The sequence below is a fragment of the Sorex araneus genome, chromosome 2, assembly GCF_027595985.1.
Source record: "Sorex araneus isolate mSorAra2 chromosome 2, mSorAra2.pri, whole genome shotgun sequence".
Taxonomy (NCBI): domain Eukaryota; kingdom Metazoa; phylum Chordata; class Mammalia; order Eulipotyphla; family Soricidae; genus Sorex; species Sorex araneus.
The window spans coordinates 136,430,406-136,448,897 of NC_073303.1; the positions used below are offsets into that span (position 1 = coordinate 136,430,406).

At 40.4% G+C, this 18,492-nt stretch overlaps 1 protein-coding gene across 2 annotated transcripts in view; it reads left to right on the plus strand.

Moving 5' to 3' along the window:
- Positions 1–18,492, plus strand: part of HSPBAP1 (HSPB1 associated protein 1) — a 52,702-nt gene that overhangs the window by 13,083 nt on the left and 21,127 nt on the right. For both annotated transcript variants that reach the window (XM_012932295.2, XM_055127454.1), the window contains exon 2: positions 2,477–2,662. In XM_012932295.2, coding sequence (XP_012787749.2) covers positions 2,477–2,662 — 186 coding nt within the window. The remainder of the gene's footprint in view (positions 1–2,476; positions 2,663–18,492) is intronic.

Here is an 18,492-nt window from a genome sequence, read left to right on the forward strand (position 1 = left end):
GTGGAGGACAGGAAATATCTCTTTTTCTTGTCTGGCGGAGTGGTGTCAGCCGTAATATGAGGACTGTTTATTAAGCAGGCATGAACTTGGTGGCGTGGGAAGGAGGGGGAAAACAATTTCTATGTACTTCACAGTGGAACGTCATATCTCTCCAGTCTCAGCAATGGAAAACTAATTATCAAATGCTTCATTGGCAGTAGGGCTGTCTTTCTTGGGGGTAAACTCCAACAATAGTGAGTTTTGTGTTGAATTATGGAAAGTAATCAAGGTAAAAAGAAAATAAAGTGAAATTTATCAATGGCGGGGGTGGGGGTGGGGGGGCAGGTGTTGGGAGGTAAACTGGGGTCTTTGGTGGTGGAATATGGGCATGGTGAAGGGACGGGTGTCTGAGTATTGTATAACCGAGACATAACTCTGAGAACTTTGTAACTTTCCACATGGTGATTCAATAAAATAAATTAAAAAAAAAGAAACAGTAGCAATAAGTCTCATAATGAGAAATGTTACTGGTGCCTGCTCGAACAAATCGATGAGCAACAGGATGACAGTGAAAGTGACAGTGACAGTGTTCTTTATTTTTCTCCCTCCCCCACTTCCTTCTCTACACCTAACAATGCCCAGGGCCATGGTGTAGAGGGTTACTCCTGGTGATGCCAGGACTGAAATGGGGGCTCCAGCCTATTGAACAAATGGAACAGCCCCATCAACCTATTCTCTCTCTCTCTATCTCTCTCTCTCTCTCTCTCTCTCTCTCTCTCTCTCTCTCACACACACACACACACACACACACACACACACACACACACACACACTCATTCTCTTTCCCCGCCTCTCTCCTCACCCCCTTTTTAGTTTATTTGGGGGTTGAAAATTTGGGCCACACCCTGCAGTACTCAAGGCTTACTCCTACCTTTGTGCTCAGGGATCATTCCTGGGGATGATCAGTCCCAGGGGCCCTTACGGGGTGCCAGGGATTGACAGGCTCTACCCACTGAACTATCTGCTCTGATCCACTGAACAACCCATTTTTCTTAAGCAGAATTCTTTTTCATTTAAAGGTCAACTTGGGACTTTGTTTTACATTAAAACTTTGGGGGGCTTCTCCCCCCAGCCCCTCACCCAGGGAATTTCCAACTCTTGTATGCCTTTTCCCTTTAAGCTTCCACACTGGTCTCAGTGGGGCGTGCTGACTGTGTAGAAAGAAGGTGACAGATCATTCTTAAATGTTGACTGCTGAGGACGTAAGGCAGCTCACTTTCACCAGGAATGTAGGAAAGAATTTCAAGTTTTTGTCCTTGTCTAAGAAAGGAGGCCAAATTGATTTAAACATTTCATTTTCTTTGAAAAGAAGTCTTATAGTTCTAATAGTACAAATTGCTCAAGTTTCCCAGTGAGTTCTTCTTCATTTGTCTTCCTTTGTTAAGAAGTTTAGATTAAAAGTTCAGTGATGTGAGAATTTGCATTGTTTGTGAGCTTTTCTAGTTTTTTTGGTATAAAATGTTATTACAAGATTAGCAAATTGTTCTAGAGATCACTATGGATCTAGTTATTTGGGGTCAAAATATGTCAGTAGTGCTCAGGGGACAGTGCAGTGCTGGAGCTTGAACCCGGGCCTTCTTGCACGCAGCACATGTGCCCAGCCAATTGAGTGCTCTCTTCAGCCCTTAAATCATTATAACTTTCCCCCAAACTCTCATCTTGAAATGTTTTTATAGGCAATGTACTTGTTATTTTATTTAGCTAATTCTTGTATTTTTAAAATTTTTAATGTGGTATTGGGGTTTGAACATTGGTTCTTTGCACATAGAAGGCGTATTTTCTACCAATACTCTATATCCCTGGCCCTAAATTTTTGAATCCCCCTCCCCATCTAATGTCCCTATTAAATTGCTGTGTTCAACAGTCTTTGACTTAAACAGGATGTAACAACTAGAATCGTTGCTGACTCCAACATATCTAGTTCTAGAGTAGTTCCCATTAGCATTTTTAATATAATCTTCTGGAAATATTTTAGTAAATTACATTTCAAATTTTAAATGTCAGAAAACTTTTTAAACCTCCAAACTTCATTTTTTTTTCTTTTTTGGGTCACACCCGGCAATGCACAGGGGTTACTCCTGGCTCTGCACTCAGGAATTACTCCTGGCGGTGCTCAGGGGATCATATGGGATGCTGGGATTTGAACCAGTTGGCCGCATGCAAGGCAAACGCCCTACCCGCTGTGCTATCGCTCCAGCCCCCAAACTTCATTTTTGACACTGAAGACCAATTATTTCCTAACATTTAAGATTTAATATGAGAAAAATCATTGAAGAATAATGGTTCTTTGAGGCCAAGTATTTGTAGTAAGTAACAAGTGAAGTGCAAATGCAGTATAATTACACAGAAAGACTTGCCAAATAGGAATGATGACATCTATTCACATTAGATTAAGTACCTTTATAATCATCTAATGCTCTGTTATTTCTCTCCATAGCTAAATATGCCAAGCCATTTGCACCAGAGAAGGCAAAAGAAATTATAATGTCTTCACAACAACCTGTAATCTTCTGTAATATGGTTTCCGATTGGCCGGCACGGCACTGGACAGCTAACCACCTTGCCGAGGTCCTCCATGGCAGGCAGCTCCGATTCAGGATGGGAATGAAAAGCACAGATACTGGTAGGTCTGAACTACAGATCATGGTCATCATGATGGCTTCAGTAACATGACCCTAGTCTCAGCAATGATTGATCTTTCTCCAGTAATAGCTTTTTTTGTTTGGTTTTGGGGTCTTGTCCACTGGTGCTCAGGACTTTCTCCTGGCTCTGTACTCAGGGATCCTTCCTGTGGTGCTTGGGGTATACAATGCCAGGGATTGAATCTGGGTCAGCCACATGCAAGGCAACCACCTTACCAGTTGTACTGTCTCACTGGTCCTCTTTATCGCTATAGAATCATTTTTATCTGATCTCCTATTTGATGAGTTTTAGATAGGAAAATTTTATTGAAAGTTTTAGGATAGGTTTTTTTCTTATGCAACCTATGGTTTATAACCAAAAGAAGTATTCATATATCAGGGTTTGTTGAACATGGTAGAATCTGTTCAATATGGTAGACTAATAAATATTTGGTAATGTGCTTTTATTTCTGTTCCCAGATGACCAAAAAAGACGAATACTAATCTGACAAGTCTGTACACTTCCATTGCCTTTGGAGTGCCTTCTTTAAGTTATGGCTTTAGGTGCTATTTATAGTGCTTGGTATTGGTTAGAATTTTATATTTGTGGGCTGCCTCACCTTTGTTGCATGGCATGAAAGTGAATACTTAAAGGTTTTCACTGCCTCCTTTCAATAGTTTAGTTTTGCTGGCTCCCTATCCTTCCCTGAGAACATTTCTACTTTTTACTTTCAATAATATAAAACAATTATTCTTAACTCTAAAACTAGTTAATTTGAAAGAAACTGTCTGTTTCTAGTCTCGAGAAGTTCAGAACCTTCATCTGGTTTCAGAATGTGTTTAACTTCTACTTACGCATGGAGAAATATTCTAGAGATTCACAGTATTTTAAGCACTGCTATGAAGTGGCTCTGTGAGCATATCTGTTAATAATTCAAAGGAACTAGAAAATTATCCTGTTCACTTTCAACTTCTTTAATCTTCTTATGTGGATCTTCTCATTTATCCCTTAGATGTTTTGTTGTTGTTGGGGGGGGGGGGCGCAGTATGTGCGTCTAGTGCCTACAACAACGTCAACCACATAAAATGCCTGTGCTTTTTTTTCTTCTTGACTTAATTAATTAATGTTATTACTTGGTCTTGATTTTTCTTTGTCTGTTTGGGCCACACCCTGAGCTGCTCCAGGCTACTCCTGGTGCAGTGCTTTAGGGTTCCTTCAAGGAGTGAGGAGGGGGCTGGGGAGACCATGTGATACTTTTGACTGAATCCAGAAAAGAATACAGAGTTTGAACTGCAACCCTTCAAGCTGTCTACTTGGCCCTCTTTCTCGGTTTCAGCCAAATATATTTACCACTTATTGAAGTGACCATTAAGACTCTGATTTGACAGCCCTTTCTCGGTGGACTTCTCACATGGGTGACGCTGCCCTTGCCGAGTGCTCTTCAAGCTGTTATAAAAGCATCACAGCCAGCGGCCACTGCCGTGTCTCTATTAACCAGAACCTTTGCTTAATAAAGGAAGACAATGACCACTCAGAGACCGGAGAGTAATGGACCTCCTTTCCCCACCGACCGCCGGGGTCTCACTGCAAAAGCAAATCCCAGGCCAAGTTCGGCCAAACATTGCTGTAGGCAGGCAGACAGATAGGGAAGGCCCCTCCCACGGCAATGGCTGGACATTTCCTGGGAAGTCATAGCTCTGAGCTCATAGAGAACTGGTGCCAGTACTAACAGACCCTGCAGCAGAGACAGAGACCAATTAAGGACCTGAAAGAGATTCATTCGAAACTCCAAAGCTGTTCCTTCCACACCTGACCAACCCCCTTGGTAACCTTCTTAGCAACGGACTTTGCCTAGTTAGAAGCCCCACCTGGGGGCAGGTTGGAGAAACCCTATAAAGGCCACATTGAACAAAGGAAGCATGCACATACGCCCGAGCCCATGTGCTGCTTGCACCCACCTGGCCGAGCACATGTGGTGCCCAAGCACATGTGTCTCACACAACTCGCCTCTTGAGATGTATACTTTCATGCTTTCATGCCTAATGCTGGGATGTGTGTAGGGGCTCTCTCCGCCCTTGGAGAAGCCCAGGTTCTCTCTTGAGTGCTTTACTCTCCGTTCTCTCCCACTTTCTCTCCCTCTTTCCCTTTAAAACCTCCAAATAAAAGCTGTGTAATTTAAAAAAAAAGACTCTGATTTGAAAATAGGATATGACATTTTTTTCTATTCCTATTATATTGCAAATACAATACTACTATGAATTGTTATGAGAAATTCGCTAAAAATGATCAAAAAAGATTTCCTTAGAGGAAAGTGTGTGAAGATTGTTGTGTCTTGCCCTGGAGCCATTAAGCCCTTGTATAGGTGATTACTGACATGTTGTTACAGGTTAAGCCTTGTGTGTTAGTATTTTCTTAATCGAGATTGGTTGCCTTTTACTTTACATCCCATCCAATGTGGTGTGCTACTCCTGGTATATCAGTGGTGTAGCGTATGAGATGTCATGGCTGCTTGCTCCAGAAATTCTAAAATTTTGAATGGGGTGATACAGCTAGAGTTAAATGTTTAAACTGTATAGTAACTGTGGCGTCTGAAAGCATCTCTGCAGCTTGTTGATCTCTTTCAAGATTTATTTATTTATGGATCATAGTCAGTTAATGAGCTTGTATGACGCCAGAGGCAGTTCACAGGCGTTCACGGAAGAACAAGGAGATGGGGGAGGTAAACCATCCCCGACTCTGTGAGAGCCTGACAGGCACCATTCTGAGTACTTCATATATATTAATTTTCTTCAAGCCTCTTAGAATGGTACTATTATTATCCTGTCTTAGAGATGAAGCAGTTAACCCTGAGTATAAAAAAGTCTATAGTCTAAACAACTGTTCAGAATTTTCACTGAAGGTAATTATGTTTTTAAAAAATGCTGATTAAAATTCTTAACAAATTTCATTATTTTAAAGTATGAATTGCATGGTTTTAGCATAAGCACAGCGTGAACAATCATTCTGGACATTTCATCACCCTCTTAGAAAGCCCAATATCCCATAAACAGTTGCTCTCCATTTTACCTTATATCCTAGCTCTGCAACCACAAGCCTATTTCTCTTTTTGTAGATTTGCTATTAGAGATTCATTTCTGTTATACCAATGTACATACTTCATCTTTTAAAATAGTGAATAAATTTTCATATGGATGTACCACATTTTGTTTATCTACTCATTACTTGATGGAATATGTAACAACCCTTGAATTGGTTCCACTTTTTTAAGTGTTAAGATTAAAAGTTAAGATTTAAGTGGCAGAGGATCCCAGGTGTGTGTAATCCCATTAACGGCCAACATCCAAAGACTTAAAAGCAAGCTCCTAGAAGCAATATCTTATAACCTACTTCTCCCTCTGGGAGAAACTGGCAAGCTACTGAGAATTTCCTGCCCACATGGGAGAGCCTTGAAAGCTTCCCATGGTGTATCCATATGCCAAATCCAATAACAAGCTGGGTCTCATTCCCCTGACCCTGAAAGGGCTTCCAATGCGGCATCGTTGGAAAGGCCGAGTAGAGAGAGGCTTCTAAAATCTCAGGGATAGGACGAATGGAGAGGTTACTGAGACTGCTTGAGAAATTTGACGATCAACGGGATGATGATGTTAAGATTAATGTTACTATATGGGACCCTGACTACAATAACTAAATAACTAAATTTTAAAGTGTGTCTGAGAAGGATTGAGGTTGCAGAGGTGGAAGGGAACCTGGGATCATTGGCAGAGGCATGGGATCATGGGAATGGTCGTGGGATTGGAGAGAGAACATTGTACGCCTAAAACCATATTATAAACAATTTTGTAAAATTATGTCTAATTAAAAATTAACTTATAAATAGAATATGAATGCAATTATGAACATTTATGTACACATTTTTGCCTAGACAGATGCATTTATTTCTCTTAGGTATAAGTGTAGAAGTACAGTTGCATACAGTAACTTGGTTGAACCTTTTGGAGCTCCCAAGGCTGTTCTCCAGAGGAGCTAAACCATTTGCTTTCTCACCCCATTTTCTTAGGATTGTAGTTTCTCTGCATAGTTGCCACAATTTTCCTTCTTCAGAAATATTAGCCATCGTAGAGGGTGTGAAGTCTTACCTCATCTATTTCCCGACTGACTATAGTGGGCACCTTTTCCTATGTTGTTGACCATTTGTAAATTTTGGTTTGAAAAATAACTGTTTATGTCTTTGCCCATTTTCTGAGTTTCCTCTGGTTTCTTTTAGGGGTTTTGTTTTGTGTCTTTTGTAGAATTAACATAGAACTTAATATATTCAAGATACTCAGACTCTTAACAGTGTTCCAATAATTTCCCATTCTGTGACTTTCTTAATAAAATTTGCTCTTCAGGTTATTTCTTTGAAATTTAATCTATCTTTCCCACAGGCAGTTTATAGAAATGAATACACCCACTGTCATTAGAGCTGCATGAGTTCAAATTTGGCCTTAACTGTGTGACCTGCGACAAATAACTTAATTTTTCTGTGTCTTAAAAATGTTCTCAAGATTACATATATTCATATTCACACATTATTTAGACTAGTGTCTAGCATGTAGTAAATGTTTAACAAATTTTATTTTAAAATGGAAATAATTAAAAATATATAAAATTAGTCATCTTCATTTTAGAGAACACTAAAGAAAAATAAAAGGAAACCTCAAAAGAAATTTAAAAGTACTTGATTTTTTTTTGGGGGGGTCACACCTGGAGATGCTCAGGGGTTGCACTCAGGAATCACTCCTAGCAGTGCTTGAGGGACCATATGAGATGCTGGGAATCGAACCTGGATTGTCCGCATGCAAGGCAAACCCTCTTTCCTGCTGTGCTATTGCTCCAGCCCCTAAAAGTACTTGATCTTACTACCAAAAGAAAATCATTAATTTTTGGCATGTCCATGCAGGCATTTTTCTGTTTTAAAAATAAACTATCAGGGTGGAATATCCCTACACACAACCTCAAATGTATGATCATCTAATCTTTGATAAGGGAGCAAGAAATGTGAAGTAGAACAAGGAAAGTCTCTTCAACAAATGGTGCTGGCATAACTGGACAACCACATGCAAAAAATGGGCTTAGACCTCGACCTGACACCATGCACAAAAATCAGATCAAAATGAATTAAAGATCTCAACATCAGAGCACAATCCATAAATAAGGTACATCAAAGACAAGGTCGGCAAAACTCTCCAGGATATTGAAGCTACAGGTATCTTCAAAGATGACATGCAACTGACCAAGTGGAAACAGAGATACACAAATGGGACTATGTTAAACTAAGAAGCTTCTGCACTGCAAAAGATACAGTGACCAAAATACAAAGGCAATTTACAGAATAGGAAAGGACATTCACCCAATACCCATTCAATAAGGGTTGATATCAAGGGTATATAAAGCACTGGCTGAACTCTACAAGAAGAAAACATCCACTCCCTCAGAAAATGGGGTGAAGAAATGAACAGAAACTTTTCTAAGGAAGAGACGAATGGCCAAAAGACACATGAAAAAATGATCTGCATCACTAATCATCAGGGAGATGCAGATCAAAACAACTATGAGATACCACCTCACACCACAGAGAATGGCACACATCCAAAAGAAAAAAAGCAACCACTGTTGGAGAGGATGTGGGGAGAAAGGGACCCTTCTACACTGCTGGTGGGAATGCCGACTGGTTCAGCCCTTTTGGAAAACAATATGGACACTTCTCAAAAAATTAGAAATTGAGCTTCCATTTGATCCAGCAATACCACTTCTGGGAATATGTACTGGAGAAACAAAAAAGTATAGTCGAAATGACATCTGCACTTACATGTTCATCGCAGCACTGTTTACAATAGCCAGAATCTGGAAAAAACCCAAGTGCCCAAGAACAGATGACTGGTTAAAGAAACTTTGGTATATCTATCTATACAATGGAATACTATGCAGCTGTAAGAAAAGATGAAGTCATGACCTTTGCATATAAGTGGATCAAAATGGAAAGTATTATGCTAAGTGAAATGAGTCAGAAAGAGAGGGACAGACATAGAAAGATTGCACTCATCTGTGGAATATAAAATAACAGAGTGGGAGACTAACACCCAAGAATAGCAGTATATAATACAAGGAGGTTGGCTCCATGTCTTGAAAGCTGGCCTCACATGCTGGGGGAAAGGCAGCCCGGATAGAGTAGGGGACACCAAGTAAATTGTGGTTGGGGACCTCGCGAGAGAAGAGAGAAGCGTACTGAAAGTAGACTAGAGACTGAACATGATGGCCGCTCAATACCCCTATCACAAACCACAACACCCAAAAGGAGAGAGAACAATGGAATGCCCTGCCACAGAGGCAGGGTGGGATGGGGCTGGGGGACAGGAGTGGAGGGTGGGAGGGATACTGGGTTCATTGGTGGTGGAGAATGGACACTGGTGGAGGGATGGGTTCTTGAACATTGTATGAGGGAAACACAAGGACGAAGATGGGTAAATTTGTAACTGTACCCTCATGGTGACTCACTTATTAAAAAATAAAAAAAAAGAAAAAAGAAAGCATTAAAAAATAATAAAAAAAATAAACTATCAGTGCCAGAGTGATAGTTCAGTGGGTAGGATGTTTGCCTTGCCTTGGTCAATCATTGTTGGATCCTTGACACCCAAGATGGTCTCCCAGCCGTGCTAAGGGTGATCTCTGAGTGCAGAACTAGGAGCAAGCCCTAATCCCACAGGGTGTGGCCCAAAAAAAGAATCAGTTTTAAGAAATACAATATTTTGACAGCTTACTTTCTAGTAATACTATTTTAAGTGTTTTTATTATTGAAGTATTGAGTTTGTAATATATAGGTTTGAGGTCTCATCATTACAAATCAACATCTGTGTGTAGTACATTATGTTCACCACTCAAAGTCTTAATTCCATCTTATACCGAAGAGCTGACCACTTTTACCCAATTTATTAACCCCTTTTGTACCCTTTCCTGTTGATAATCTCTAATTCAATTTTAGAGCCTAAAAGTTTATGTTTCTGTTTTATTTAGTTTTGTTAATGTGCCACACATGAGTGAATTTTGCAGTGTGCCGTCTATAGAGTTTTATTTTTTTGGTTTGTGGTTATTTTTTTTTTTTCAGATTTAATGTATCTGAGCAGGTGTCTTTGATGTTGAATCTGACTTTTTTTTTTAACTCACCATGAGATGCTACCAGACTTTCATGTTTGAGTTTCAGTCATAAAATGATCGAACACCCATCCCTACACCAGTGCACATTCTCCTCCACCAGTGTCCCCCCCCTCCACACACCCCCAACTCCCTACCTCTATGGAAGACAATTTCCCCCGTACTCTCTTTCCACTTTGGAGCACTATGGTTTGCAGTGTAGATACTGAGAGGCTGTCACGTAGGTCCTTTATCTACTTTCAGCACACATCTCCCATCCCGAACGATTCCTCCAACTATCATTGACTTAGTGATCCCTTCTCTATTCCAGCTGCCTTTTTGATGAGTTGTTGAATTCTGTTTGCTAGGATTTTATTGAGAATCTTTGCATCTGTGTTCATCAGGGATATCTGCCTGTAATTCTCCTCCTTTGTAGTATCTCTGTCTGCTTTTGGTATCAAGTTGGTATTTGCTTCACACATTTGGAAGTGTTTCTGATTCTTCAATTTCCTGGAACTTCTTAAAAAGGATTTGGAATAAGTCCTCTTTAAAGATTTAGAAGTATTCACCAGTGACTCCATCTGGGCCAGGACTTTTGTGTTTGGGGAGACTTTTTATTACTGTTTGAATTTGCTTGATGGTGATAGTTTTGTCAGATACTCCAGTATCCTGGTTCAGCTATAGGAATCCAGGAATTTATCCATTTCCTTGAGGTTTTCTTGTTTTGTGCCATAAAGATTCTCAAAGTAAACTCTAAGGATCCATTGAATTTCTGAGTTTCTGTTGTGATGTCCCCCTTTTTGTTTCTGACTCAGTTTATTAGTGTTTTCTCTCTCCCTTTCTTTGTGAATCTTGCTAGAGATTTATCGATTTTGTTTATTTTCTCAAAGAACCACCTCTTAGTTTTATTGATCTTTTGGATTGTTTTTTTTGGACTTCCATCTCATTAATTTCTGCTTGAAGTTTTATTAGATTTATTACACGTAGCTGCTCTGAATGCAGCAGCTATGTGTATCTGGGTCAAAAACTCAACACAAGGAATGACTTGGCACCAGAACTGCTCAGGAGGAAGAGAGCAGCATGGAACACCTTCAAGAGCATTACAGAAGCGGTTAAGAGGACGAAGAACCTCTGGCTCTGGGCACATCTTTTCGACTCCACCGTTCTTCCTGCACTAACATATGCCTCAGAGACCTGGGTCCTACGAAAACAGGACGAGAATGCTATTTGGGTATCCCAAAGAGGAATCGAAAGAGCTATGCTTGGAGTATTATGTTTCACTCAAGTGAGAGAAGGAATCTGGAGTTCCAACTTCCATCAGTGGTCAAGAATCAGGGACGCTGTCTCATTTGCCAAGGCGTCAAAAATCAGATGGGCTGGACACATAATGCGATTCAGAGATGACCGCTGGACTAGAGCTGTTCCTGACTGGATTCCACGGGACGTCAAAAGACCATGTGGCTGCCACCTAGGAGATGGTCAGACTTCTTGGTCAAAACACCGAATGAACATTTTGAGGCTCTTCCTGTTCCTGGAGTGAGCAGATATCATTGGGCTACACTAGCACGTGACAGGGACGAATGGAGACGTTACTGGCGCCCACTCGAGCAAATCGAAGATCAACAGTATGGCAAGTAATACAAGTGACAAGTGATCCTCCTGACTGGGTTGGCCTCTCTTGTTGCTCATTCTCCAAGCTCATAAGCTGTGAGGTTACTTATGTGGGCTTTCTCTTCCTTCCTGAGGAATGCTTGTAGAGCTATAAACTTTCCTCATAACACAGCTTTTGCTGTGTCTCATATCTGGTAACTCCTATCTTCAGTTTCATTTGTTTCCAAGAATCTTTTGATTTCCTCTTTGATTTCCTTTCTAAGCCACTCGTAGCTCAATAGTGAGCTGTTTAATTTCCAGGTGTTTGATTTGGTTTTATGCTTGTGAGTATGATTCACTTCTCAATGTGAATCACTTCTCAGATTTTTCAGCACATCATGGTCTGAGAAGATCGTTGATACAATCTTTATCTTCTTAATTTTATGGGGTATGTTTTGTGGCCCAGCTCGTGGCCTGTCTTGGAGAATGTCCCATGCACATTTGAGAAGAATGTGTACTCAGCTTTTTGAGGATGAAGTGTCTTGTATATATCTACTACGCCCCTTTCTTCCATTTCTTCCTCAAATAAAGTATGTCCTTGCTAAGCTTGAGTCTGGTTGATCTATGAGAGGTGATAAAGCGGTGTTGAAATCTCCAACTAGTATTGTGTTGCTGTCGATGTCTTTCTTCAAGTCTGTGAGTAGTTGTTTTAAGTATTTCTCTGGTACTTCATTAGGTGCATATACATTTTGGAGTGTAAGTTCTTCCTGATGTACAGATCCCTTGATCAATAAGAAATGACCTTCACTGTCTCTTGTGACCTTCTTCAATTTGAAATCAGTGTGGTCTGATACCAGATTGGCCACTCCAGCTTTTTTGAGGGAGTTGTTTGCATGTAGGATTTTTGGTGAGGCTTTTATTACATTGAGTTTTTTCACTACAGCTCACCAATCTTCTGGCCCTGAGGGTTTCATCAGATAAGTTGGCTGTGAATCTTAAGGATGCTCCTTTATAGGCAGTTTCTTTCTTTGATCTTGATACTTTCAGAATTTTGTCTTTGTCTATGGTTTTTGTCATTCTGATCAGGATGTGTCTTGGGGTATTTTTATTTGGATTTTTTCTAGCTGGTACCCTTGGGGCCTCCTGAATCTGCTTGCATGTGCTCTTCATCTCTGGCAACATCTTAGGAATGCTGTCTTTGACAGTTTATTCTTCGTCAGGGTTTTCTTCCAGTCCCTCTGGGACTCCAATGATTCTTAAGTTATTTCTCTTGGCTTCATCCCAACATTCTCTTGACGTCTGTTGGTTCATTTTAAAGCTGTTTTCCATTTTCTGCTGTTGTCTGGATAGTCTCTGCACTTCATCTTGGAGCTCACTGATTCTGTCCTCAGCAACTGTTACTCTGCTGCTAAGTCCTTCCACTGAGTTTTTCAATTCACCTACCAGGTTTTTCAGATCTGTCATTTCTGTTTGTAGTTTTGTTTGCATTTTACACATTTCTGCTCTCAAATCCTGTTGTATTTCATTGGCAGTGCATTCCATTGTTTCTTGTAGCTCCCTATGCATCCTCAATATTGATTGGGTCTTCTGGGCTAGTTTCTTCACTAACTAAGCTTGGTGGGTTTCTGCATTGCTTTGCCATTGTGACCTGTGCAGTTTAGACTTTCACACTCACTGTTACTGTTGTGGTTTTGGTGCAGTATTAACTGGTATGAGGCTAACAAATTATTGGCCTAATGTGTTTTTGGTGAGTGGACTGCCCTAGTGAAAGTTCCACCTAAGAGGATAATTTATGGTTCTTATGGGATATAGACGGGGAGAATAACTTGCGGCGCCACCAGGCCTGTACCTGGGCAGGGAGAGATTAAGCGAGTCCTTGAACGTTGGCTGCTAATGGCACGGCCTACCTGGTTTCCCATCCCTCAGAGATCTGGGCCTAAGAAACGGCTCTGCCAGCACCCGACCGCCAAATCTGAAAAACCTACTAGGATTTTAAATGAATAGATGAGAATCCACTGAATGCTATAAATTTGGAAATAATCTACATTGTGATAATAGTATATCTTTCTACATAAAAATTAGTTGATTTCACTTCCCAAATTAATTTTCTCACTGGAGAGATAGTACAGGAATAAACCACTGCATGTGCATGGCTGTGACCCTGGTTTGAGCCTTGACATTATAATTGGTCTCTGTGCCACACAGACTAGCCCCCGAGCACCACCACACAGCTAGCCAAGACTAGCCCCTGAGCACCACCAGGTGTGACCCAAAAACAATTAAAAATTTTTGTTTCTTTTTAAGTAACAAGAATTGGCATTTTCATACAGGTCCACAAATTTCTTAAAATGTTGGAATTTTTATAATTATTGTGAAGGAGATAGTTTTGCCTATTATTTTTCTGTAATAATTTTCTGTGGTACATAAAGCTATTTATTTTTGTCTGTTTATTTGTTATCTTGCCACCTGTTTCTGTCTCATTCTTGTGGTTTTTCTGGGAAAACAAGGATATAATCTTAATGGTAATTTTGCTTCCTTTGTAGTGGATTTATTTCTTATTTCTCTTTCAGGTCTTTGTTAGAATTTTCAATAGTGTTTGAATTGAAGTAAAATGGTCCTTATTAGCATATTTGAATGCACTGTATCTCAGTTTATTTTATAAAGTAATGAACAAAATTTGAAATCATTTTGAATCAAATTCATTTGCTAACTAACATGTGCTTGGTGACAATACTATCTCCACTGGCAGTAATTAGGCAGGAACTTGTAGAAATAACCCTAACTATTTGGAGATGGGGGTGGAGTGAAGGTAAAAGTTCTGTTCAATGCCCACATTTCCTGTAGTGTTTCTTGATGGTAAAAGGATGAAATCTCACAAAATGGAGAGGTAATTTGATTTTCTACTACGCAAAAAACATTTAGGACTCCTTTTTATGCATTAAAAACAAACTCAGTTGCATCATTTCTAAATCTTGAGCTCGAGCTTCATTTTACCTAACAGTTTGAAGTAAATGAAAGTTGTGGTTGCTGAGGCTATTTCAGTGTTAAATAAAAGAAAACAATAATAGCTCTAGGAAGGAGTCATTCCACTGCATAGAATAAGCTGAGAAAAATAACTCTACTACCCAGAAGGACTTTTATAACAAAATGAAAACAGTAACTTTGCTGTTGGTACTGCCAGGAGTGAAAAGACTCTTCTGAGTTTAGCGTGTAAATGAAAAAGTCCTTATTTCTATGTTCCATCCATTATAATTTCCCTTGACAATAACCATTCTCAGATGGAATATTTACATTTTTAGATTCCCTTAGATTTGTTTGCTGTTGATTTTGGCCACATCTGGCAGTGCTCAGGGATCACTCCTGGTGCTGCTTGGGGGAGCATGTGCAGTGCTGGGGATTGAACCTGAGTAGGGGGCGTTACCCGTTGTACTATTGCTCCAGCCCTTGATTTGGGTTGAATTCTATGAAAGTGAAAACTTCAGGACATGATGTTTTTGGGCTTACTGCAGCTTACTGAAATGATTTAGAAATCCTTTCTGTTTCTCAGCACCAGGCAGATTCTGGTCACAGGCTGGGTTTTTTTTTTTTCCCCCTACTTTTGTAATCTGATGGTATTGTAAGAAGTTCTTGATGTTGTTGATCTATTAAGATCTTATGTATGTGGCTCTCAGCCAAGATGTAACTCGAGTGGCCGCACATGTGCGGCCCCTCTGTTGCTGGATGACCATGATCCCGGAGGCCAGCTAAGCTACTTTCGGTACCAGCAGCTTCTTGCAGAAATGTCTCTAGACTGTGAACTAAGCCATGGCCCCATGCCGCCCCAGGAGGGGAAAGGTTTTTCTCTCTTTGCCTTTTCCTTGGGGGGTGGGGGTACGTGGCGATCGCCATCTTATAAGGACCACTAAAGAGAGGTACGAACTTGCAATGATGCAATTTCTGACAGAATATTCCCTGGACTTAGTTACTGAAATACTAAAATACAGAAATCCAAAATCACGCAACCTCATATCTCTTCATCCTCAGCAATGGAAAACAAATTATCAAATGCTTCCTTTTCAGCAGGTCTGATTTTGGGGGGAAAACTCCAAACAATAATAGTGAGTTGTTTGTGGAAATATTGAATGTAATCAAAGTAAAGAGAAAGTAAAGTGAAAATTATCAGCTACACAGGTGGGGGATGGAGGTGGGAGGGGAGGTATACTGGGGTTCTTGGTGGTGGAATATGTGCACTGGTGAAGGGATGGGTGTTCGATCACTGTATAACTGAGACCTAAGCCTGAAAACTTTGTAACTTTCCACATGGTGATTCAATTAAAAAAATTTTAGCTCCCGCCAGGGCCGGGGCTCTGCTCCGGCCGGCCGGGTTTTCGGCCCGGGTGCCCATGTCTCTGCAGAGCCGGTGGATGTGCAACGAGCGGGAACCAGAGACAGCTTTAGGAATTGGGGTTCCAGCATCTGGCAGAATTTTCCCTGGACTTTATACAGAAATCCAAAACCGCGCGACTTAACATTTATAATTGCCAGCAATGTGAAACGGTTCCTTTTGAACAGGTCTGACTTGGGGGGGAAACTCCAAATAATAACAGTAAGTTTTTGTTGAAATATTGAATGTTTTTAATGTAGCAGCCAGCTCTCTGGACTGTGAACTAAGCAAAAGCCCCATGCTGGCCGACGCGGCATGGCGTACACCATACTATGAGGCGCTGGAAGGAGGATGAGGGGGAAAAAGAAAAAAAAAAAGGGAAAAGGAAAAAAGGGAAAAAAAAAAGAGAGAGAGAGAGAGTTATGTACTTGTAGCAGTGGGGCTACATATCTCTTCATTTCCAGCAATGAAAAACTAATTATCAAATGTAGTAGGTCTGTCTCTCTGCTTGGAAACTCTAACAACTATAGTGAGTTTTGTGTTGAATTATGGAATGTAATCAAGGTAAAGAAAAAATGAAGTGAAATTCATTAGTTATACAGTAGGGGGTAGGGGGTGGGGGCGGGGGGTATACTGGGGTTTCTGGTGGTGGAATATGGGCACTGGTGAAGGGATGGGTGTTTGAATATTGTATAACTGACATATAAACCTGCGAACTTTGTAATTTTCCACATGGTGATTTAATAAAAAGTTTAAAAAAAATTTTAAAAATAGAGCTTATGTATGGAGATACATTTATATATATTGTATCTATATTGTGGAGGATTGTACAGTAGCACCAACTGCTTCTCAGACATTACCAAACTTAGTTTGTAACTATATAGATTTTTATCTTTCAGATAAACGTACACTAGTAAAGTTTTCCTGGTTTTCAAAGTTGAGTGACAGGTTAATGAAGTAGATAATTTTTTTTTCTTATTGAATCACCGTGAGAACAAAGCTTTCAGGTTTAAGTCTCAGTCATACAATGATCAAGCACCCATCCCTTCACCAGTGCACATGTTCCACCATCCAGAACCCCCGTACACCCCCCACCCCACCCTCCCACCCCGCCTATGTGGCAGGTGATTTTCACTTTACTCTCTCTTTACTTTGATTACATTCCATTTTCGACAGAAAACCCACTATTATTATTTGGAATTTTCCCCCAACAATCAGACCTGGCGAAAAGGCATCATTAGATAATTTGTTTTCTATTGCTGATAATGAAGAGCATATGATGTTGGAATTCATATGGATGTTTTGGAATTCTGGTATTTTAGTAATTAAGTCCAGAGGTATTTCTGCCAGCAGCCACTGCGTTCCGAGACTGGTTTGTGTGCCTCTGGGATCATCGCTGTTCAGGAGCGGAGAAGCCATTTCTAAGTGTTTTTTTGTATATCAGGAAAGGTTGCGCAGTTTGCAGAAATAGTCCTGGTACCCACATACCGGAGCCATGTTTGTAGAAGCTCATGGTCGCCAGGATTCCATCTGGAGAAGGTGGAAGTATATAAATTAAGGTGATTCTTTGACACACATTCTCCTTTCTCTTACCTCAAGAGAAAGTGGAAAAGATGATTGGGATAAAACTTGAAAATTTTGTTCAGACAAAAATGGAGGGAAGAAAAAACAATTCAAGGAATCATTTTAATACCCTATATTACTGGTACAAATTCAGCTAAATTTTAAAAGGCCCAAATGGGTACCTGAATGAATGAGAAGTACTAATAATAGCGTCTAACTTTTATGGAGCCTTGTGCTGTCAGACCCAAGCCCCCTCCTTGCTCTGCACTCAGGAATCCTCCCCTGGAGTGCCAGGGATCAAGCCTGGGTCATCCACCTGCAAGGCAATGCCCTACCCACTGTACTGCTCTCGCTCCCATAATCAGACTCTTAAAGGTTAACTTTGCTCTCTACATTTTAATCATTCTGCTAGACAAACGCCTCTCTAGCTCAGTTGGTAAGAACATGGGATTTAAAAAACGTTCTGCCAGGTACAGGAAAAAAATGAAATTGGTCGTTGGATGGGGAGGTGACTCAGGATCACATGCCTGCATGCCTGCGGCCCGGGTTCAGTCCCTGGCACTGGTGCACAGCGGGAGAAACAATGCTGGGCATCTCCCCGCTTAGGTTTTCATTCCGTCAGCATCTAGAAGCTTAATCCTCAAGTCATAGTAACCATAGCAATACACTCCTCTAAGCTTTCCCGATCAACCCTCTTCTCTGGTGATCTTTGCCTTTTCCTCTGTGTCCATGGCACAGTTTTTCATTCAGTAATATGACATCTTGAATTTCCTGTTTTGCTGGCTAAAGCTTTTTCATGATCTAAATAGATTCTAAACTTAATGCTGTTATCATTTTCTTTTTTGTTCTACAGACCTGACCCCAGTGCTAGTTACGATTTAAGTACTTAATTAGTGATTATGAAATTAGTTGAATAAATGAGCAGACTTTAAATTGCCGATGTCCATCTATTGATTATAAGCAGCTGTGTATGATTGATGTGCAGTGCAAAGACAAGAAACTTTTATTCTACATATATCTAAATTGCTAAAGCTAACACTGCTGCAACCATGGAACCCAAACTATAATAATTAAACTTTAAAGTGTTCCTGTTAAGGAGGTGGGCTAGAGGATGGGAGAGGGTCTGGGGACATTGGTAGAGGGATGCT